This window comes from Asparagus officinalis, chromosome 4 (genome assembly GCF_001876935.1).
Source record: "Asparagus officinalis chromosome 4, Aspof.V1, whole genome shotgun sequence".
NCBI lineage: Eukaryota > Viridiplantae > Streptophyta > Magnoliopsida > Asparagales > Asparagaceae > Asparagus > Asparagus officinalis.
The window spans coordinates 141,915,602-141,933,720 of record NC_033797.1 but is presented as its reverse complement, the minus strand read 5'-3'; the positions used below and the strand labels follow the sequence as shown (position 1 = coordinate 141,933,720).

General features: G+C 39.2%; 2 protein-coding genes across 3 annotated transcripts; one reads left to right on the top strand and one right to left on the bottom strand.

Moving 5' to 3' along the window:
• LOC109839599 lies at positions 306–3,945 on the bottom strand. Of its 2 annotated transcripts, XM_020408091.1 has the most exons (5): positions 2,836–3,945; positions 2,441–2,618; positions 2,298–2,348; positions 1,614–1,665; positions 306–729 (listed from the first exon to the last, which is right to left on the bottom strand). In XM_020408091.1, the coding sequence occupies exons 2-5, from the start codon at positions 2,561–2,563 to the stop codon at positions 557–559; spliced, it is 399 nt and encodes a 132-aa protein (XP_020263680.1). In that variant the 5' UTR covers positions 2,564–2,618; positions 2,836–3,945; the 3' UTR covers positions 306–556. The 2 variants fall into 2 exon arrangements, with proteins under 2 accessions (XP_020263680.1, XP_020263679.1); XM_020408090.1 differs by lacking the exon at positions 2,836–3,945 and having other exon boundaries at positions 2,441–2,815.
• LOC109839409 (expansin-B3-like) lies at positions 8,333–15,529 on the top strand. Its single transcript, XM_020407834.1, has 5 exons — positions 8,333–8,686; positions 12,659–12,695; positions 13,243–13,504; positions 14,163–14,292; positions 15,024–15,529. Exons 1-5 carry the CDS (start codon positions 8,333–8,335, stop codon positions 15,216–15,218), a joined length of 978 nt encoding a protein of 325 aa, XP_020263423.1. The 3' UTR covers positions 15,219–15,529.

Sequence of the window (18,119 nt, the reverse complement as noted above, 5' to 3'; positions counted from 1 at the left end):
GACCGAACAATTGAATTTATTTCGACCGTGAGATTAATAGAGTGAGATCAATGTAGATGCTCCAGATATCTAATCTCGGTTTTTCAAATAGGTTGAAATGCTGATGAATTCACATCTGAGAAGTTTGTTACATTTAAATATCTCATGTATAGACCTACATGTTTTTCAATCTTACTTATTCCCCTCATATCCATCGTGTATACGCATGTATTTTCTCTTAATTTCTAGTCGTATTCGGATTTTTTTTAACAAACATGATGAATACAGAGTTTTCCTTACTTAGACATCCAATTAGCGTTTGCATGCAATCCAATCCAAGTTCATTTACATCAAGCCTGAAAAGTGATTTCATTGTTCATATACACACTCGAACTCGAAAGAAAATAAATGCAAATATAGTAATATCTATATCTCCTTTATTTAAACACCTAGTTAAATCCTCAGCTGTCAAACTGCTAAAAGGGTTTTTAACAAAAAAGATACGCATTTATCTCATCTCATTTCATTTTTCCTCAAACTTTTTTCAAGATTCTGATGTATCATTTCCTTCACAGTGTTAAGTCTTTGCCTCACCCTCATTAGCAAGCCTGAACTTGAGGACTTTGTGAAGGCTCGCTACGGGCTTTACTTGTTTTGACGGGACTGGAGTCGGATCAACTATGGATGTTTCTTTGAAAAGGTTCCTTTCAGATTCCCCAGTTTCTGGATGCAAAACTACTTTCTCTTCATCTGCAGGTACAATGAGAAATGTTATGCTTCAATTTCACGAAATGAAACCTATTCTACAATTCACAGTGACAAGGGTTCTTGCTAGAATATAGTAAAAAAAAAGAGACATCGAATAACATGTCATGATTCTTAAAGAATGTCATGTCATGAATGGTTCTCTTGTTTCATTACTGAAGAAAACTGTGATCAGCAAATTGGGTGTAGCTTGTTCAAGGGATGCTTTCTTGAGGTAATAGACATCGTGTCATCGGAGTTCGAGAACAAAAGTAATTGCATTGCATTTCCTTCCCATATCTTCTTATACAAACAAACAGGGACATTATCACAAATTTGAAAAAGAACAAAATAAAGGGTATCAGCTGCCATAATATTTGCATGTCGGCAAAGAAATTAATTTAGTTAGATTCATCTTGATCCCCACGATGAAAAAGAATATTGACACATCAAAAATCTCGTGAAGCCCATAATTCTAAAGGTTAAAATGTTTTATCATACTAAAACCACTAATTCGCAATCACTTGATCAAAAGTCAAATGGCAAAAAGTTACAAGACAAGATGCATGGAGTGATCATCTTCTTGAATGGGTAACATGGACTCTCATTCCCATTATTCTCTTTGAAGAAAAAGAAAACATATATTGAAGATAGTACGTGATGCCTATATTGGAAGTTCGATGCTGCATTACGACAAGCCATTTTGAAATCTGCCAATTTCTTTATCTCAAGGAGGCAAATATAAGAATATCACTACTCTTAGAAGATTTAGTTTCCAAAGTTATTGCATTTTGGCTGGGAGAAGTTCATGTTTATGATTCGTTCAAGTCCTACTCAATGATATGACTCAAATCATGTATATTCACTATACTACAACTAGAGAAAATTACCTCTTTCAGAGAAAAGGTAGCATGTTCCCATTGTCTCTTGGTATTCCCCAATCTGTTATGACAAAGAAGAAATGGTGGAATATTAATTCGAGAAAACTACAAAAAGATCGAATTAAAAGAAAATGAAACTGAAAACCATATATCATCATGCACCACTCTCAACACTAAGCTCAATTCAAAGAATGAAATAACCTGAATACTACAACAACAACAACAGCAAAAGAAAAAAAAAATCCTTCAAGCTTTCGAGCTAAATTGCAGCATTACCCCCGAAAGTTTCACTACCTTACAAATAAATATCCTCTTCTTTTGTTACCCAAATAATTCACTTACTTCTACAAAACAAATAGGGCCACAGAGTTCCCTTCTCATAGAAATTTTTTTGTGTCTGCACGAGATATCTTAAATTAAGTCCCTCTAACCATTACACAAAAACTCCAAACTTAAGGTGATGATCGATGATTATAGTTTTACATTAATTCTAACATGCCCCAGCAGGTTGAGTGCCCTTTTAATGGTCTGAAACCTGGACTCACGCAGCGGTGTCAATTCCTAGAAAATCTGCTTTAAATTCGTGGCACCAAAATCCAAAGTTATAGTGAGGGTCAAGGATTATAGTTTTATATTAGTTCTAACAAGATTTTTGACCAAGAATTGCCATCAACGAAAGCCAAAATTACTAACCAGCTTCAATCGATCTCCAATGACCAACACAGGATTCAACGTGTCGAGACCCTGCGACAATAATTCACAATCATGCTCAGGCCGTAGGAGGCGAATGTAGCTAATGAAGAAATGAGACCAAACTTAAATTAAAGAATACTCACTGACAGGGCATAGGGAGCATTGGGTGGAATATCTGCTTGCACGCAAACATCACCCAGATCAAGTAAAACGTGCTCTTCTTCATAATCCTTCGCCTGCTTATTTTGCTCAAAGCTAGCCTCCATCGCTTGTAGCCTTAAACTCAAGTTAACAAACTCTCAGAAGCAAACAACCAAACACCTGATAGGCATCGAATCAGGAATTCAATTATTCTCTTTTGTGGGTTTGGGTTTAGTTTCTGCGATTCTGAGATGTGGGTTGATCTAAAAATTCGACGATTCGATTGGATACCTATCCTATCAGGCTTTTGATAGAACAAGAAGCAAAGTTTTAGAGGAGGGGGAAAAAGAAAAGAAAAAGAAAGGGGGGGAAAAAGAAAAAGAAAAAAGAGGCTTACCTTGAGAGATTAGATGAACCTAGGGCTGTGCAAACGGTCGGTCCGTTCGGTTTTTATTAAATTTTGAACAACCGAACAAAACCACTCATTATTCAAAGCCAAACTGAATTGTTGCAAGTCAGTTCGGTGCGGTTCGGTTCTAACCAATTCAATGCATATGTGAACCACCTACAGATATCTAACTTCATAATGTGAAAGTTTAACTTACTTCATGCTACTACATGTACAGGGTAGCTCTATGAAAATTAAAATTACTTCACAAAGTTTTTCCAGCAGTTTATTGCAATATAAGGACCCAAGTGCAATTTCAACAATGCTGAAATTCACTACACGGATTGCTTACCACTAAGCCAATATAAATAGGCCTCACAAATTGTTGGTGGTTTACTAAATCTTTGTTAATTTGACATTATGCCTCCAAATCTTTTATAATTCTTCTAAATTAGACCCTCAATATAAATAGGCTTGTTTTAGTAGCTTATGCCTCCAAATGTACTAAATTCTTTTAAGTAGCACCCCGCATTTTTAAGTTCCACATCAAACTCTACTAAATTTCGTAGAGTAACACGCCCGTTCGAACAAAAATGAGGTTTTTTGGAGTATAATTAACAAAGATTAAATTGAATCACAATTGTTAATTGAAAATAGTCAGAAAGTTGAGATTAATAAAGTAGCTTCTCCGTTGTTTTCTATTAATGGAGAGTATTGAAATCCTAAGGTTTTAAAGAAACAGTAGAAAATACAAAAGTCTTAACAAAAGCCAAATTCTGAAGGTTCAACAAAAGCCAAATTCTGAAGGTTCTGCTCTCTTTATCGTAGTTAGGCAAGTTTCCCACCTTTTCCATTTTAAAATTACAGAACAGTTAAAAATCACTACAATATAATCAATTGGAGTCCGATATGAAAATTTTAAACATTATACTATAATGCTTGGTTCATAAGAAATAAAATTATGGTAAATGAGAACTGTTGAGGGCTTGGCTCTCAACAACAGATTTAGTATGGATTTCGTAGGGTATTTGGGTCCCTTAATCTACTTTGGTGCTCGAACCCTGAAAAGAGGAGAGTCCTGCAAAAACTGCGATACGTTAGAGAACTGGAGTTGGGTTCTCCGGGTGATTCCACTGACGATGGAACTAAATAAGTTCTAAGTCTCAGTGTGCAGAAATTGCGTTACCTCTGGCTAGTAGGTGATGGGCCTATTTATACCCGACTAAGGGATGCTTACGTAAGTTTCGTCCAGTACAGGCAGATGATGCGGCATAATTATGTACCAAAATTACAAGTGCACAATTTATCAAGTTATAGTATAAAAAGATATCGATCCCACGAGGAAGGTGATTTTAAGAGATTATTAGAAATGGTTCTTATGTTTTGTGCATGACAATTAGGAATAAAGAATAAATGCGATTGTGATGAGTGATTTGTTGTGAATATTTGCAAAAGATAATAAATTGAATTTTAGAGGAGAGAAGGACGAATTAAAGAATAAATGAAATCACAAGGCAAGAAAAATGAATGAATAAAATCAAGAAATAAAACCAAGAATGAAAAGAAAATTTAAGAAAGTCAAGATGGAGGATTCAAAAGAAGTAAGAAATCTAGAATATAATCCACTAACCAATTTCAATTACAAAATATAAACTATTCTCTTTTTATCATATTTTAACTTAGATTTATTAAGCATAGATTATCAAACCATTTAAGGAAAGTGTAACCTATCAAATTATCATCTAAGCTAAAATTACTATTCATGATAAGAACAACAACATGATAATAATCCTAGAATTCATAAGCATAACCTATCAAACCATTTAAGATAAGCATAGATTATCAAATTCTTCTTCTACCGATTAGTTCTCTAGTTGATTATCCTAACATGAACATTTTAAGTACAAGAGAATAATTCATATAATATAAAGGAAATTAAACTAGTTTCATATAATTCTAAACTTCCTACAAGAATTAAATTCACATCTTTTTAACAAGAAAATAAAATCTAAACTACAAGCATAGAAATAAATCTACACTAATAAGCAATAAAAAGGAAATAAAAGAGAAAAAGGAAAGAAAATGCAAACCTCTAAATAATTCTTCATCTCCATCTTCATCATCCAACAAAGAAGAAAGAACAAATTTAAAGAGAAAAAATTATTATTATTAATTGCAACTAAAGTTACAATTTTTGGAAGGCCTTCTCAATTAAGAGTAGCCCTCCTCTCCAAAAGGAGTTTACAAAATTTTCACACCCTTAACCCCTCACTCTCTACCCCTATTTATAGTAATCTTCAATGAATTTGAGCCATTGGATTTGTCTTGAGCCCCAAGCAACTATCTCCACCTTTGAATTTGCTTTTTGATTTTCTCTAGTTTAATCACAAGAGGCTTCATTGATTTTCATTTGATTTTCACAAGAAAATCAAAATCCCGCCCTCTTCTTGTACGTCTGCAGCAAAGCTTTGAGGGCTGTTGCATTTGATTTTAGAGTTAGGCCCAAGTTGCATTTCTCCCTTGATTTTCCTAAAATGCAAATGAAAAACGTCCAAGTCCAGTTTCAAAATGCTTCAACTTGCAGCAACTTGTCTTTTAGGTCCGGCCCATATGATGTTGTGCTTTTAATTGTTTTTTTTTCCAAGCAACCGGCCCATTCAAGCATCCAAGCTTCATTCCAAGCAACCGGCCCATTCAAGCATCCAAGCTTCAATGAAGCTTGTGATTAAAATGCAATAGCAGGTCCGGTCATGAGTCTTGAAACAAATCCGGTCCATTTCATTTTCCATTTGATTTTCAAATGTAAATGGGTGTAATTTGTTTGTTGATGGGCTTTGGCCTTTGTGGCTTCTTCTTGAGCATGATGTGTAGGAGGATTTTTGGCCTTGCTTCATGGACTTCTAAAATGCTACAAAATAGAGAAGAGAGATGGTTAAGGGGTTTTCACATTTAATAATATTTATTTATATTTTTATTTATGTGCAAACAACAATTATTAATGGTATATTTATTCATGTAAAATAGATAATGAGGGTATAAAATTGTAATAAAATGTGATTATCAGCAGATAGCTGAGTTAGTAGATAATCCATATATATCGGCTACAGATGAGATGAGTCACCTGAGTTTGATGTGATGGCGACTAAGGAGGCATTGTGCTAACGAAGGGCGACGAGTCATTGAGACTTCAATGGCTGGAGCAATGATGATGCCAAGCCTACGATGTGATGGTGCCTAGCTGTTAGCGAGAAGTTCGAGGTCAAACTGCCTCTCGACTTGGCCTTGCGAGTGGGCCGACAAAGGATGCCTTTCGCTTTGGTCTTGCGAGCGGGTCGATAAGTACCGCATTTTAGTCGGCTATGAAAGTTGTCGACCAGATCTTGCAAAATGATGAGGTGTGGTGTCGACTCCAATAGTGAAGTTGAAATGCTTTTTGAGTCAGCCCTTACTGTTAAGGGTAGAGTGATGAGTCAATGGACTCGTCCTATCTAGGCCGAGTCGAGATAAGACCCCAATAATCTGGGACATGTGTCGACTCCATGGGGAGGATTAGCACTTAGGTTATTTGATGACATAACACTAACCCTTTTTGCTCGAACTCAGTTGGCCAAGTGCGAGTAAAATTGAACTGTTGTTGGACGGGTCCTGAGACGTATATATGAGGGGTCGCTGAAGGGTTGTTTCTGATGTGATGTTTCTAACGTCAGAGAAGATCTTGAGCTACCGTCACCTTAGTTCCTGAGCAAAGATTGTGGGTTAATCAAAGCGAGTGGTGCTTCGGTTTTGGAGCTATCATCTCAACTTCTGGGAATGATTTGGGACGTTTGTCAATAACTAGGTCAGTCATTGCAATTTCACCATTTGTCGGCCCCTCTGCCTATAAGTACGGTCGCTCTGAGATGGGGGAGGTTGTTGCTCCCATGAATTCTTGAATCTTCTTCCTCTGTAGTGAGTGATTTCTGATACTTATTACACTCTTTTCCATTGATCAAATGACATCTTCGTCTTCAGTAGCTGAGATTGACGCTAGATCAACCATCTTCGGAAGTTCCACTCAAAGGTGTCGTCATCGCTGCTAGAAACTTACTATGAGAAGTTTGATATCCTTAGGATGTTCGCCCTATTAGTGCCGGTGCATACACGGACAGTGTTCGACCATGGTGGCAACACAGCTCCGGTGCCGCTCCACCCCTTCCTCCGCCATGTCTTCGAAGCTACCTGGGGGTTTCGCCGTCACAAATGAAGTTGAACTCCATTGCCACTATGGTGGGTTGCGTTGTTATCTACCATTGGCTAAGAGTTGAGCAGACTTTTAGAATTCTCAGTCATCTTGTCTGTGTGAAAGTGAATCAGCAAGAGGGCCACTATTACCTCCAGATCGTGGGGGGGGTTACAAATCATTTCCAATGCCTCTGAGTCCAATAAAGAATGAAAGGAGAGATGTGTGTGGGTCTTCGGAGGTAATGTCATCTTGACCTGCTCCATGTGGCTCAAGATCAACAAGGATGCGCTGATGCTGGGTTTGTTATCGAGCGACGAGAAGCGTGCGCTTGATAAAATCAAGGCCTACATTGGTTCCCGTCGAAGCGAGAACCTCTTTGACAACTTGGTATTATGAGTTATCGGCCTCTCTTCAGTTCCTCCAACTACGAATGATGTAACACGGTCAGCCATATTGATTCTAGGCTCGGAGGAAACTAAGGTGTTGGCTGAGGCAACCCCAACTTGAGCTCGAGAAGGATCCTCGGTGAGGCTGAAGAAGCACCTCTGCTTTGATTTGGCCCCTGAGGAGGCCAAGAGGGTACGTGCTAATGTAGCCGAGATCACGGATTGACTGGCTGGGTTGATCTCTACTATTGTTCAGGCTGAGAGGTCTAAAAAGAAGAAGAGATGACTAAAGAAGATGGACAGTCGAAGCCCCTCTAGGAGTGCTAGAACTCCTAAAGATAAGGTTGAAGCTGCGAGGGAGGCAGGTAGCTCGGAGGAATGTAGCAAGCCAGCCATCAGGCGAAATCCCTCTTTCCCAGGAAGTTATAGGGAACAACACTCTTGTCGTCCCTACATAAGAGGATCCTATGACCATGCTACGAGATATCGTCATTGTCAACAATAGGTCCCCTGCTAGAGAAAAGGGGATCGAAATCACCCTGGTTGAGTGGTCAAGGCTTCAGCGAAGAGGGAGGCGGCCCCTGACATAACTACAGAGTCGGCCCTTTGGAATGGAAAGGAGTCGGTCGCTGAAGAGGCATTCTTTGCTCGAGGATTTGCATGGTCATTCCCCCACCGCATCGATGAGCTCGATGCGAAGAAAAGGGGAGAATTGAAGGTGCTATTGATAGGGTCTTCTAGAGTCGACCCCCACTATGATAAATAATTGTTTGAAGAATTCAGATTTGAGCGTAGGCGGCATCTTGATAGGAGAGGGTTAGTTGTGGAGTCCCGACTCACCCAGACTAGGGCTGTTGAACAGTTCTTCTTGCCTCGGGATGATGACATCCTTGCAGCTATGCCAGATATCAGCCTCCATCAGTCCCTCAAAGGCTACATGCTTCGAGAGGTCTTAGTAGAGCAGGAACTGTTTGGTCAGTTTGAGCATGTGCGAAACCTCTACATCAAGCTCGAAGAAGAGTTAGAAGCTTGTAAGGTGGCCCATGAGATGGCCCTCCTGAATTTGGCTGCCAAAGAGAATGAGTTGGGGACCTGGAGAAGAGGAGAGGAAAAATGGTGCCGGGAGGTGGAGATGAGAGATGTCATGGTTAAGGGCATGAAGGCTTCTAATAGCAAGAAGCCGACCGAAATCAACAAGCTCCAAGAAAACATTGGTCATCTCGAGTATGAGCTCCGCGAGTGGGATGAGAAGGTCTGATACTTAACCGAGGAGGTCGAGTTCGAAAGGCAAGAAAGTGCAAGTGCTTATGAGAAAGCTCGGTTAGCCCGCCAGAATGCTGAGGCTCCGAAGGACCAGCTGAAGGAGGAGCAGATTGCTCATGAGAAGCTGAGGCAAGATAGCACCCGAGCAGTATTGGAGGCCGAGTGACAATACGAGTCGTCTCTTGCCGAAGTGCAGGCATTGCAGCGTCGCCTTGATCATCTGGAGTCCAAAGCCTACCAGTTCAAGATCGTTGAGAACTACTGCAATGATACTCTCGGGAAGGTGGAGGTAGCGTTTGCTTGCAAGACATGCTTCAACTATCTAGAGATGCAGCTTTTAGTTGAGCTCAAAATCGATCCCAAGCGATTCCATTATCCTCCTCGAGTGGCTAACTATCTTGGCACTCTATGAAGTAAAGAAGAAAGGAGGAGGGGCTTGTGCTTAATGCAAGGAGTGTGGACGAAGATGATGAAGAGTCGATCTAGGGAATAAGCGAGGGCTCGACCCATAATACTTGGGCGAGCCAGTTGCTGAGGAAGGGGACAAAGTAGTTGGGTCTATGCATCGGTTGATTCCTCTACCAACTTTCACTTGCATCGTCCCTCCATGCTCGACTTTTGCTCCTGGCTCTAGCACCGCTCCTCCCAAGCCTTCCAAGATTCCAGCACCGCTTCATCTCCAAGTCATGCGCCTTCTCCAAGTCCGACCCCTTAAGGGCTCATATGTATTTTCTCTCTTTTTATGTTAGTACTTTTTTGTATTGTAAACATTTTGAATATATAAATAAAAAATTACTTTTACCAATCTAAATAGTGTACCTTTGTGATTGCGTTCTTATGTGTTTAAGTGTTGGCCATCTTCTTTAGTCGAGTATAAGTTTGTTTTCAGGAGTTCACTTGTCAAGGCGACTCAGCTTCATGCCTTGTGGTGGAGATAACTTGATCTCGTTCCTTGGGTTTATTCACAATGACACTAAGGTCTTAGGGTACGTACCTTGGACTTATGAGCATGATGCCAATGTCTTTTGAGTTAAAGACGATCAAATTAATGATGTGCCATGGTTTTTTTCCGAATGGGTACTAAGGTTATATGTGTCAAATTCGACCAGAGGGGGCGACTTGACTCCGTGCCTTGGGTTTATTCACAATAACACCAAGGTCTTGGGCATGTGCCTGGGCTTATGAGAATGATGATAAGGACTTTATTGCCGAGTTGATGAAGATCAAGTGGTAAAAACTACATACAAGTTAGTGCACAACAAAAATATCTCTTATTTATGAAAGGTCTGAATTTGACTATTTCTTTGGGGAGGTATCTTTCGAAATGGTTTATACTTTAACAAACCTACCATCCTAACCTTATGATTTGTTTTTAATCTTTAATGGGATTTCTTGACTGCCGTAATGCTCCAACGACGATGACAATTTCTAATTTTAATGCTCGAACAAGGGGGATCACCCACTTTCTCAAAAAAGAGATGAAGAGCCCCTACGTTGGGCGCCAATGTTGATGGCTTGGCTCTCAACAACGGGTTTAGTATGGATTTTGTAGGGTATTAGGGTACCTTAATCTCCTTCGGTGGCCGAACCCCTAAAAAGAGGAGAGTCCTGCAAAAACTGCGACACATTAGAGGACCGGAATTAGGTTCTCAGGTGATTCATTCGATGATCAAGTCAGTTATGATTTGAAAGAAATCAATAAACTGAATAAGTTCTAAGTCTTAGTGTGTAGAAATTGCATTACCTATGGTTAGTAGGCAATAAACCTATTTATACCTGATTGAGGGGTGCCTACGTAACTTTGGCTGAATCTAGACAGACAACTGAGTTAGTAGATAACATATATGTGTTGACTGTATATGAGATGAGTCACCTGAGTTTGGGGTGATGGCGACTAAGGAGGCATGATGCTTACGAAGGACGATGAGTCGTTGAGACTTCAATGGCTGGAGTAATGATGATCCTGACCAAGCCTACGATGTGATGGTAACCAGCTATTGGCGAGGAATTTGAGGTCAAACCACCTCTCCAGTCGGCTCTGCGAGCTGGCTGATAAGTACCGTATTTTTAGTCGGCTATGAAAATTGTCGACCCGATCTTGCAAAATGATGAGGTGTGGGATCGATTCCACTAGTAAGGTTGAAATGCTTTTTGACTTGGCCATTGCTGTTAAGGGTAGAGTGATGACTCAATGGACTCGTTCTACCTAGAGTCCAGTCGAGATAAGACCTCAATAATCTGGGATACATGTCGACTTTATGGGAAGGATTAACACTTGGGTTATTTGATGGCATAACTAGAACTTAAGAGATGGCTCACGTATGAACACGTAGCATAACATGAGATACACAAGTAAACAAAAAAGACAGCAGTAATCATTCAGCTAACCTATGTGTACTATAAAACAAAAGCTGGTAGGAGTAAATCCTTGCAATTACTATGTGGCCCCACTTTTGTCCGTTGGATAATACTTCAACGGTCAGATGCAAACGTCATTCTCAACTCCATAGTAAAACAAACCAGATGCAAAGCAGCCCCCGTCTGCAGCAGATACCTCAATGGATTCTTCTATTCAATCCGTTTCAATCTCTTGATTTTGTTTCGATGTGACAATTTTCAAGGCAGAAAAAAAAAAGGGAAAAAAATTGATAATTTAACAAATTTGGATCAGTATAAAAAATACGCAACTAATAAAAAACCTATACAAACAGTTGTTTAATGGCAAACTATGACATTTAGTGCAATGAGTACATAATAAGTCGGTGTGATCACTAGCTTCATAATTGATAGTAAAATACTTGTTACATGATTTTGCATAGTTTTTAATGACCTGCTCATACATCTTCAGCAGCAGGATTTATCACCTCTTAAATCCATTGTTAATATTGATATAAAATTTTTCAGAATATATACATGCCAAAAAGAGTGTTTGCATGGTGACATCTATGTAGAGGATAGAGGGGCAGTTTAAGAAATTTAATCATTCTTTTATGGGTGGCACTAGGGGCACACCCCCAACCACATCCCAAACCACACCCCCTCTCTCATATGCTACAGTACACCGGGCCCCACATGAGATTTTAAAACTTTAAAATCCCATATGAGGCCTGGTGCAATGTAGCATATGAGTGAGGGGGTGTGGTTTGGGATGTGGTTGGGGGTGTGCCCCTATCATTTTCCTTCTTTTATGGTGCCAATCACCTCTCTTCTAAAAGTGGATGTTCTAATGCGATTTATATTCAAGAAGAATTATTTGTAATTTTATCAATTTCCGAATATCAATTCAGTGATAGTAAATATCAATCTTACGGATGAAAGAGATCGATGGTGTGAGCCTTGGCGCAATGTTAAGATTGTTGCATTGTGACATGAAGGTTAGTGGTTCAAATCTCGAAAACATATGAGGCTACATGCATCTGACCCTTCGATCGAGTAAATCTGCAACAGATGAAAGGAGTCACTTCGTGAACTGCAGCAGTGAGGATGCAGTCAATCGAAAATATCCACAGTATCCCTGCCCAAAACGCCCCCTCACCAAACACCCAGCACCACCGCGCGCTCGGGGCCATTTTCGTCCGGCAAAACCTCCCGTTAGAATTGACCGCCCAACGAACCTAACCGTTGTCTCTCGTATACCCGTTTATACCTTAAATACATCATCTCAAACAATCATCAACAAATAAGAATTTGTTATTACTCAAACAAGAGATATTGTAAGATCAATGTACTAACAAGAACAACCAGAACAAGTGCAGGTTTTAAGCTTTAGGATAAAATAATTCTTTAATTGCTTGAAACAATTTGTAAATGGGTTGTATCAAGAATGAATCATTACAATGTTCTTCTGCGATCCTGCAACTTGAAGCAAGATGGCAAACTGGATAATCTCCCATAGCATAATGACACAAATAGACACCATCATTACATTATAATCAAAGTAACAAGGAATTCCAACTTCTAGACGTGGTACGGGAGCCCCGAAGGCGACGGCAGCGACGGTGAGCCAGCTGCATGTGAAAATTATTTAAGTGCCTAGCCGGCTAAAACGAAATTATAATCTACGATCAAATTTAGCTTGATTTGCTTGATTCTAGTTGTTCAACTTGTTAAGTAGGCTAATTCCTGGGGAAAAAAATATTGGTGTTAATATTTTCGTTTATTTATTTATTTATTTATTGCTTTATTATTGTCCTGCTGGCGATTTATGTTTCTTGAATTGTGTAGCGATTTGCTAGCGGGGGGGTGCGCAGTAAAAGCTGCACTGGTTAAGTTTAATAAATCACTCACGCGCGCAATAGATTTTCTAGCCGTTGCGGAATTCACCCGATCACATGCTTCGGCGTGAACAGCAAACAGCGAATAACTAACATCCTCGTAGCCCGTGCAGTCTGTTCCGCTGCCACGCGTAATCTGTCACATTGCACAGCACCGTTTTACTAAAATCTACGATCAGATTTATGGGAAATTTCTTCAAAATTATAAATTGTTCTGTCGTTTGATAGCTTTTTTCGCATATTAACCCCTGTGGTTTTACAATTTAATTAGGGGGGGCCTGCGGCTACGGCGATCTCGTGGACGTTCGCCCCCTAAAGGCTCGCGTGGGCGCAGTGAGCCCGGTGCTGTTCAAGGACGGGGAAGGCTGTGGGGCCTGCTACAAGGTCAGGTGTGTGGACCCCGCAATCTGCTCACGGCGGCCGTTTGGTAGGACCCACTTCGATCTAAGTGGGGCCGCCTTCGGGCGGATGGCCGCTAACGGCGAACGGGCCCAGCTCCGTAACAAAGGGGAGATCTCCGTTCTGTACCGAAGGTAAATCTCCGTAAATAATAATAGTTACTAATTAGTTAATTTTTATCGTCTTAATTACTACTGTCTTATATATGTTTCCATGCATCCTAGCTCTGCTCTTTTTGACCGACACGTCCAAAATGTTCTTCTAGCTATACAAAAGTATACTATTTTTAATCCCATGCAACCTTTTTCTGGTACATGTGAATAATTTATAAATTAAGGATATAATTTACCAAAGAAATATATAGTAGAATGAGCTATCAAGAGATATAGGCTTCGATGTACGCACCTTCAGATGTGAGTAGTAGAACAAGCATAAACAACAGTCTATATCTATATTTAATTATTTCTACTTTAATTTGTTGTTTCTACTAGATTACCGCCTTTTAAGAATAATATGCAAGCTATATTTTATTGTGAATTATTTCTTGAAAAGAGAAATTAATTTGATGTACACATGTAATCGTAAAATGAAGGAGTTGTAGCTATAAATACACGAATACAGGTTTTTTATTTATAAATTAAAAATGTAAGTTGAAGCTACAATTTTCCCGCACCAAACAATCATAAGTCATAGCATACAAATTGAAGTACAAAAAACTCTGATCTAAGGACATCTTAATTAGCAAATTATAACTAGATTATTTTTGTGAGATACTTTTTCTTTAATTTGCAGGACACCCTGCAAATATCCTGGAAAGAATGTTGCTTTTCATGTGAACGAAGGGTCGACAGACTACTGGCTTTCACTTTTGATCGAGTTTGAGGATGGTGATGGAGACATTGGATCTATGCACATCAAACAAGTATGCACATATATATTTCTTCAATTTTAATTTTACATTTATTCTTTTTCTGCCGCAAGCTGTACGTATAAGTTTCGAATAATTTACCCTTCCTAATATTTTCATATATCAAAAAAAAAAAAAAGCATGCAAGCTGTATTAAATAAAAGCATGCAATAGGTAGAGTGATTGATCTTTTATTGCTATGAATTGAACTTTATGACCACAAGTTGGGTGGCTAGCAAATGAGAGCTTATTTTATGACCTGTAGTCACATGATATCGGGCCATGTTCACGTGCCAACATGCTCAATGCCGCAATATCCTTAATTTCTCATTAATTAATTACAATTAGAAGAACCACATACATACAATATATGCTCAAAAAAGGAAATCCAACATGCACTTTTATAGGATTTTTCTTGTCCAAAGGATAAGATATGCACAGTGGCCACATGCTTATAAAAGAGCCATATATACACTCCATAGTTTTAGAAATGGGAAAAAAAAGGTCAGAATCAAAACTAACATGCAAACTTTGAATGGGGGTGTGGATGTATACTTCATCTGCATGCTTAATTGGTATAGTTACATGATCATGGTTTGAGTATATTGCTCGAAATCTCAATAAGCGCTGCTGCGGTACATATAACGAAGAGATCGATAACTTTGTTTCGAGATCGAGTGGCCAGACTCTTAATTAACAGCAAGGTTAATTGTGAAATTATTAATTTGTTGAAATTATAATTGCAGTCAAGTTCTAGTGAATGGCTAGAGATGAAGCATCTATGGGGAGCAAATTGGTGCATAATTGGGGGACCCCTCAGGGGTCCCTTCTCGGTGAAGCTCACCACGTTGTCCACGCAAAGGACTCTCTCCACAAAAGATGTGATCCCAAAGCATTGGTCTCCAAAAGCCACCTACACCTCTCGCCTCAACTTCGCATGATTTTGCCACACGCGCGCGAAGCTAATTAAATTAGCCCCTTGGAGTACTGCAAAGGCAATGCCAAGGCTCATTATATAAATTTGTATGACCTTCTGATATATATATCCTTTGTATTTGGAAGTTTGTACGTAATAGTTTGTAGTGAAGGGCTCAGTGATTTGTACGTTGTTGCCCTTGTAGGCTTGTAGCCCTCTCCTAAGAGGAGAGAGAGCGCCCTCTTAATTTGTCATTTAATTATGTGAGCTCTTTTGTGTTTGTGGTTTAAGTGATTGTTTAAAAAAATTAATAATGTTTGGAAAATCTTCAAGTTAGCTTTGAGAATTAATGACGATTTCTGGCTTGTTGTGACTTGTTTTTATATAGATGCCCGCTGCTTCACTGGTCCAATCTGATGATAATTGTGAACATGAGAAAGTATCCAGTGATCTCGGTTCAGATTTTAATTAATTAGTGACACGCTAGAGAAGTACAAAAGCCTCCAAGTGATCTACTAATTCAATGGTTAACAACCTCTCGAATCTTGACACCAGTAATGCAATGGATCCAGACCGCTTGATATTTTCTGAGGGATGGTTGAGGTTACACCATGAGAAGCCTCCAAACTAGTTATATGTTCTGGCCCTTGTAGCCCCTCTCTTAAGAGGAGAGAGAGCACTCACTTTGTCATTTATATTAGTTTTTTTTTTTGGAAAATGTTACTTTCAAAAATGTATGTTAATTTTTAAACTATATGTCATTTATGTTAGCATGGTTTGATCTTCTCATATCTCCGTGTTTGGAATTTTGCGTGCAGGGGTTGCAGCCAAAGGCTTAAAAATGTACACGTTGTTGCTCCCTTTGTCATTAACGTTGAGCTCTTCGTGAGGTCTCATCAACATTTATTGTATTAATTATTGTTTCGAGAAATTAAATTCTTTGCCATATATAAATGTAGTCTACGTCACGTGCTCGAGGCCTCTTGTCTTCTAACCCAATCGCATATATGCCGCATCAGCTGGTACCGTGTCAAGCACGAGCACATGACATGTTTTTTTCGATTTGTTGTAAAGTTAGGTGTGTATATGACCTTTTGCTCAATGAGAAATTAATGGAAACTTTAGCAATCTTATTGCAATTAATATAAGCATCTCTAAGACTAGGATTTTGGTATGATTGCTCGATACGAAACTTTTGCTTCTAAATTAGAGGTCACATGACTGATGCATGCAAGCACATGAGATTTTGGTATGCATGATTGCTCAATATGAAACTTTTGCTTCTAAGTTATTATGTATTGGCCCTGACTTCTATTTTCAACTCATCATTTTATCGTATCCTGTCCGATGCGGAATTATGGTTACGTATGAATGTTAGATCTAAAGAAGAACTTGAGATCTAAAACCATAAAGCCATGATTAATTCGAAGAGATTAATAATAATCATAAAGAGCTTCCAAGCTTATACCTGAATCCATAAATGAACCTGAGATGAGTTTTGGATCTTCTAACCTTAGGGTTTCTCTATAGCCGAATTTCTCCTTTAGATGGGGTGAAGAGAATTAGAGAATGTAACCCTAAATTAGGGACCATAGCCCCTTATTTATAGATGTTGTACATTTGCAATTTGGCCCCTCAACAAATCACAATTACAACCTGGTATCTGCACATATAACCCCATGACTTATTTAAATACTCATTAACTCAACTTGATTGATCACTTTAGTGGGTTATCCTAAAAGATAGCAATACACATTGATTAATCATATGTGCCCACAATTAGATTTATTAGATTAAATCCAACAATGAATCCTCAACAAAAATAAGTATAATCATCAGAAAGTTAGAGCAAGTGCAGCAAGCTCCCAGTTGGGAGTCCTAGTCAGCATACTCTTAAGAGCTCTCAAGCATTTTACAATAAAAAATTAACAAATTAAGCCTTGGGAGACACTCCTTCTTTTATGGAGCTCCAACAAGCTCCTAGTTAGGAGCTCCAACAATATCAAAAAAACCCCTCTTCTATTTTAATATTTTACCCATTACTTCAGTCTCATTTATTTCAATTATTTCAATGGTAAATAGCTTTTTTCCAAGTAATAATAACTACAACGCATAGATAACCATCCAATTAATTATTTCCTCAACCTTCGTCCTCAAAATTTCTGCCCTCTTGGTCACGAACTCAGGGGGGAAACCCCAAAATACGATTCTTCCGACAAGAACTCAGGGGGAAAAAACCCCAAATTTCTGCCCTTTTCGTCCCCAAAATTTCTGCCCTCTTCGTCACGAACTCAGGCGATCATCGGCAGTGAAATCATCGTCAGCGATCACGCGGGCAAAGGCAAGGAATCCGACGAGAGTTAGAAAAAGGCCGATTCTTCCTCCTCCTCTTCCTCCTCTTCAATCCAACGATCCTCCAGCCGAAACGCCTCCTCCAAATACGATTTCGTTAAGGTCAGTAGCGATTGGGAGCTCGGACGCTCTCAAGAGGCACGTCAGCCTTGAGAGTGGGGCTTGGGAGGGTTTGGGAGCTTGCTGGAGGGGGGGAAGAAGTTTTCCATGGCCACGTCAGCCTTGAGAGCTCTGAAGAGAGCTTGCTGCCCTTGCTCTTATAATGATAGTGATCTCTCTGTTATCACATAAGAAATTGAAAGGATCCAATTTCTCTTTGAAGAGGTTAGACATGAAAATTCGATCCCATGCGCACTTTATAAAAAGGGCGACGGACCCTTGTTGCACGTGAGGAAGACAGGCAATGATTCTAAGTTCAACAATGTAAGGCAGCAATAAAAAAAAAAGATCACGTAGAGGATGATCTAAAGAAATTATACGGACAGCAAAAAAAAACTTACACGTGACACAACATGTACTTTCAAAATCGAAATTGTATGACGGAGAGTTATACTATTCTGAAAAAAAAACATTT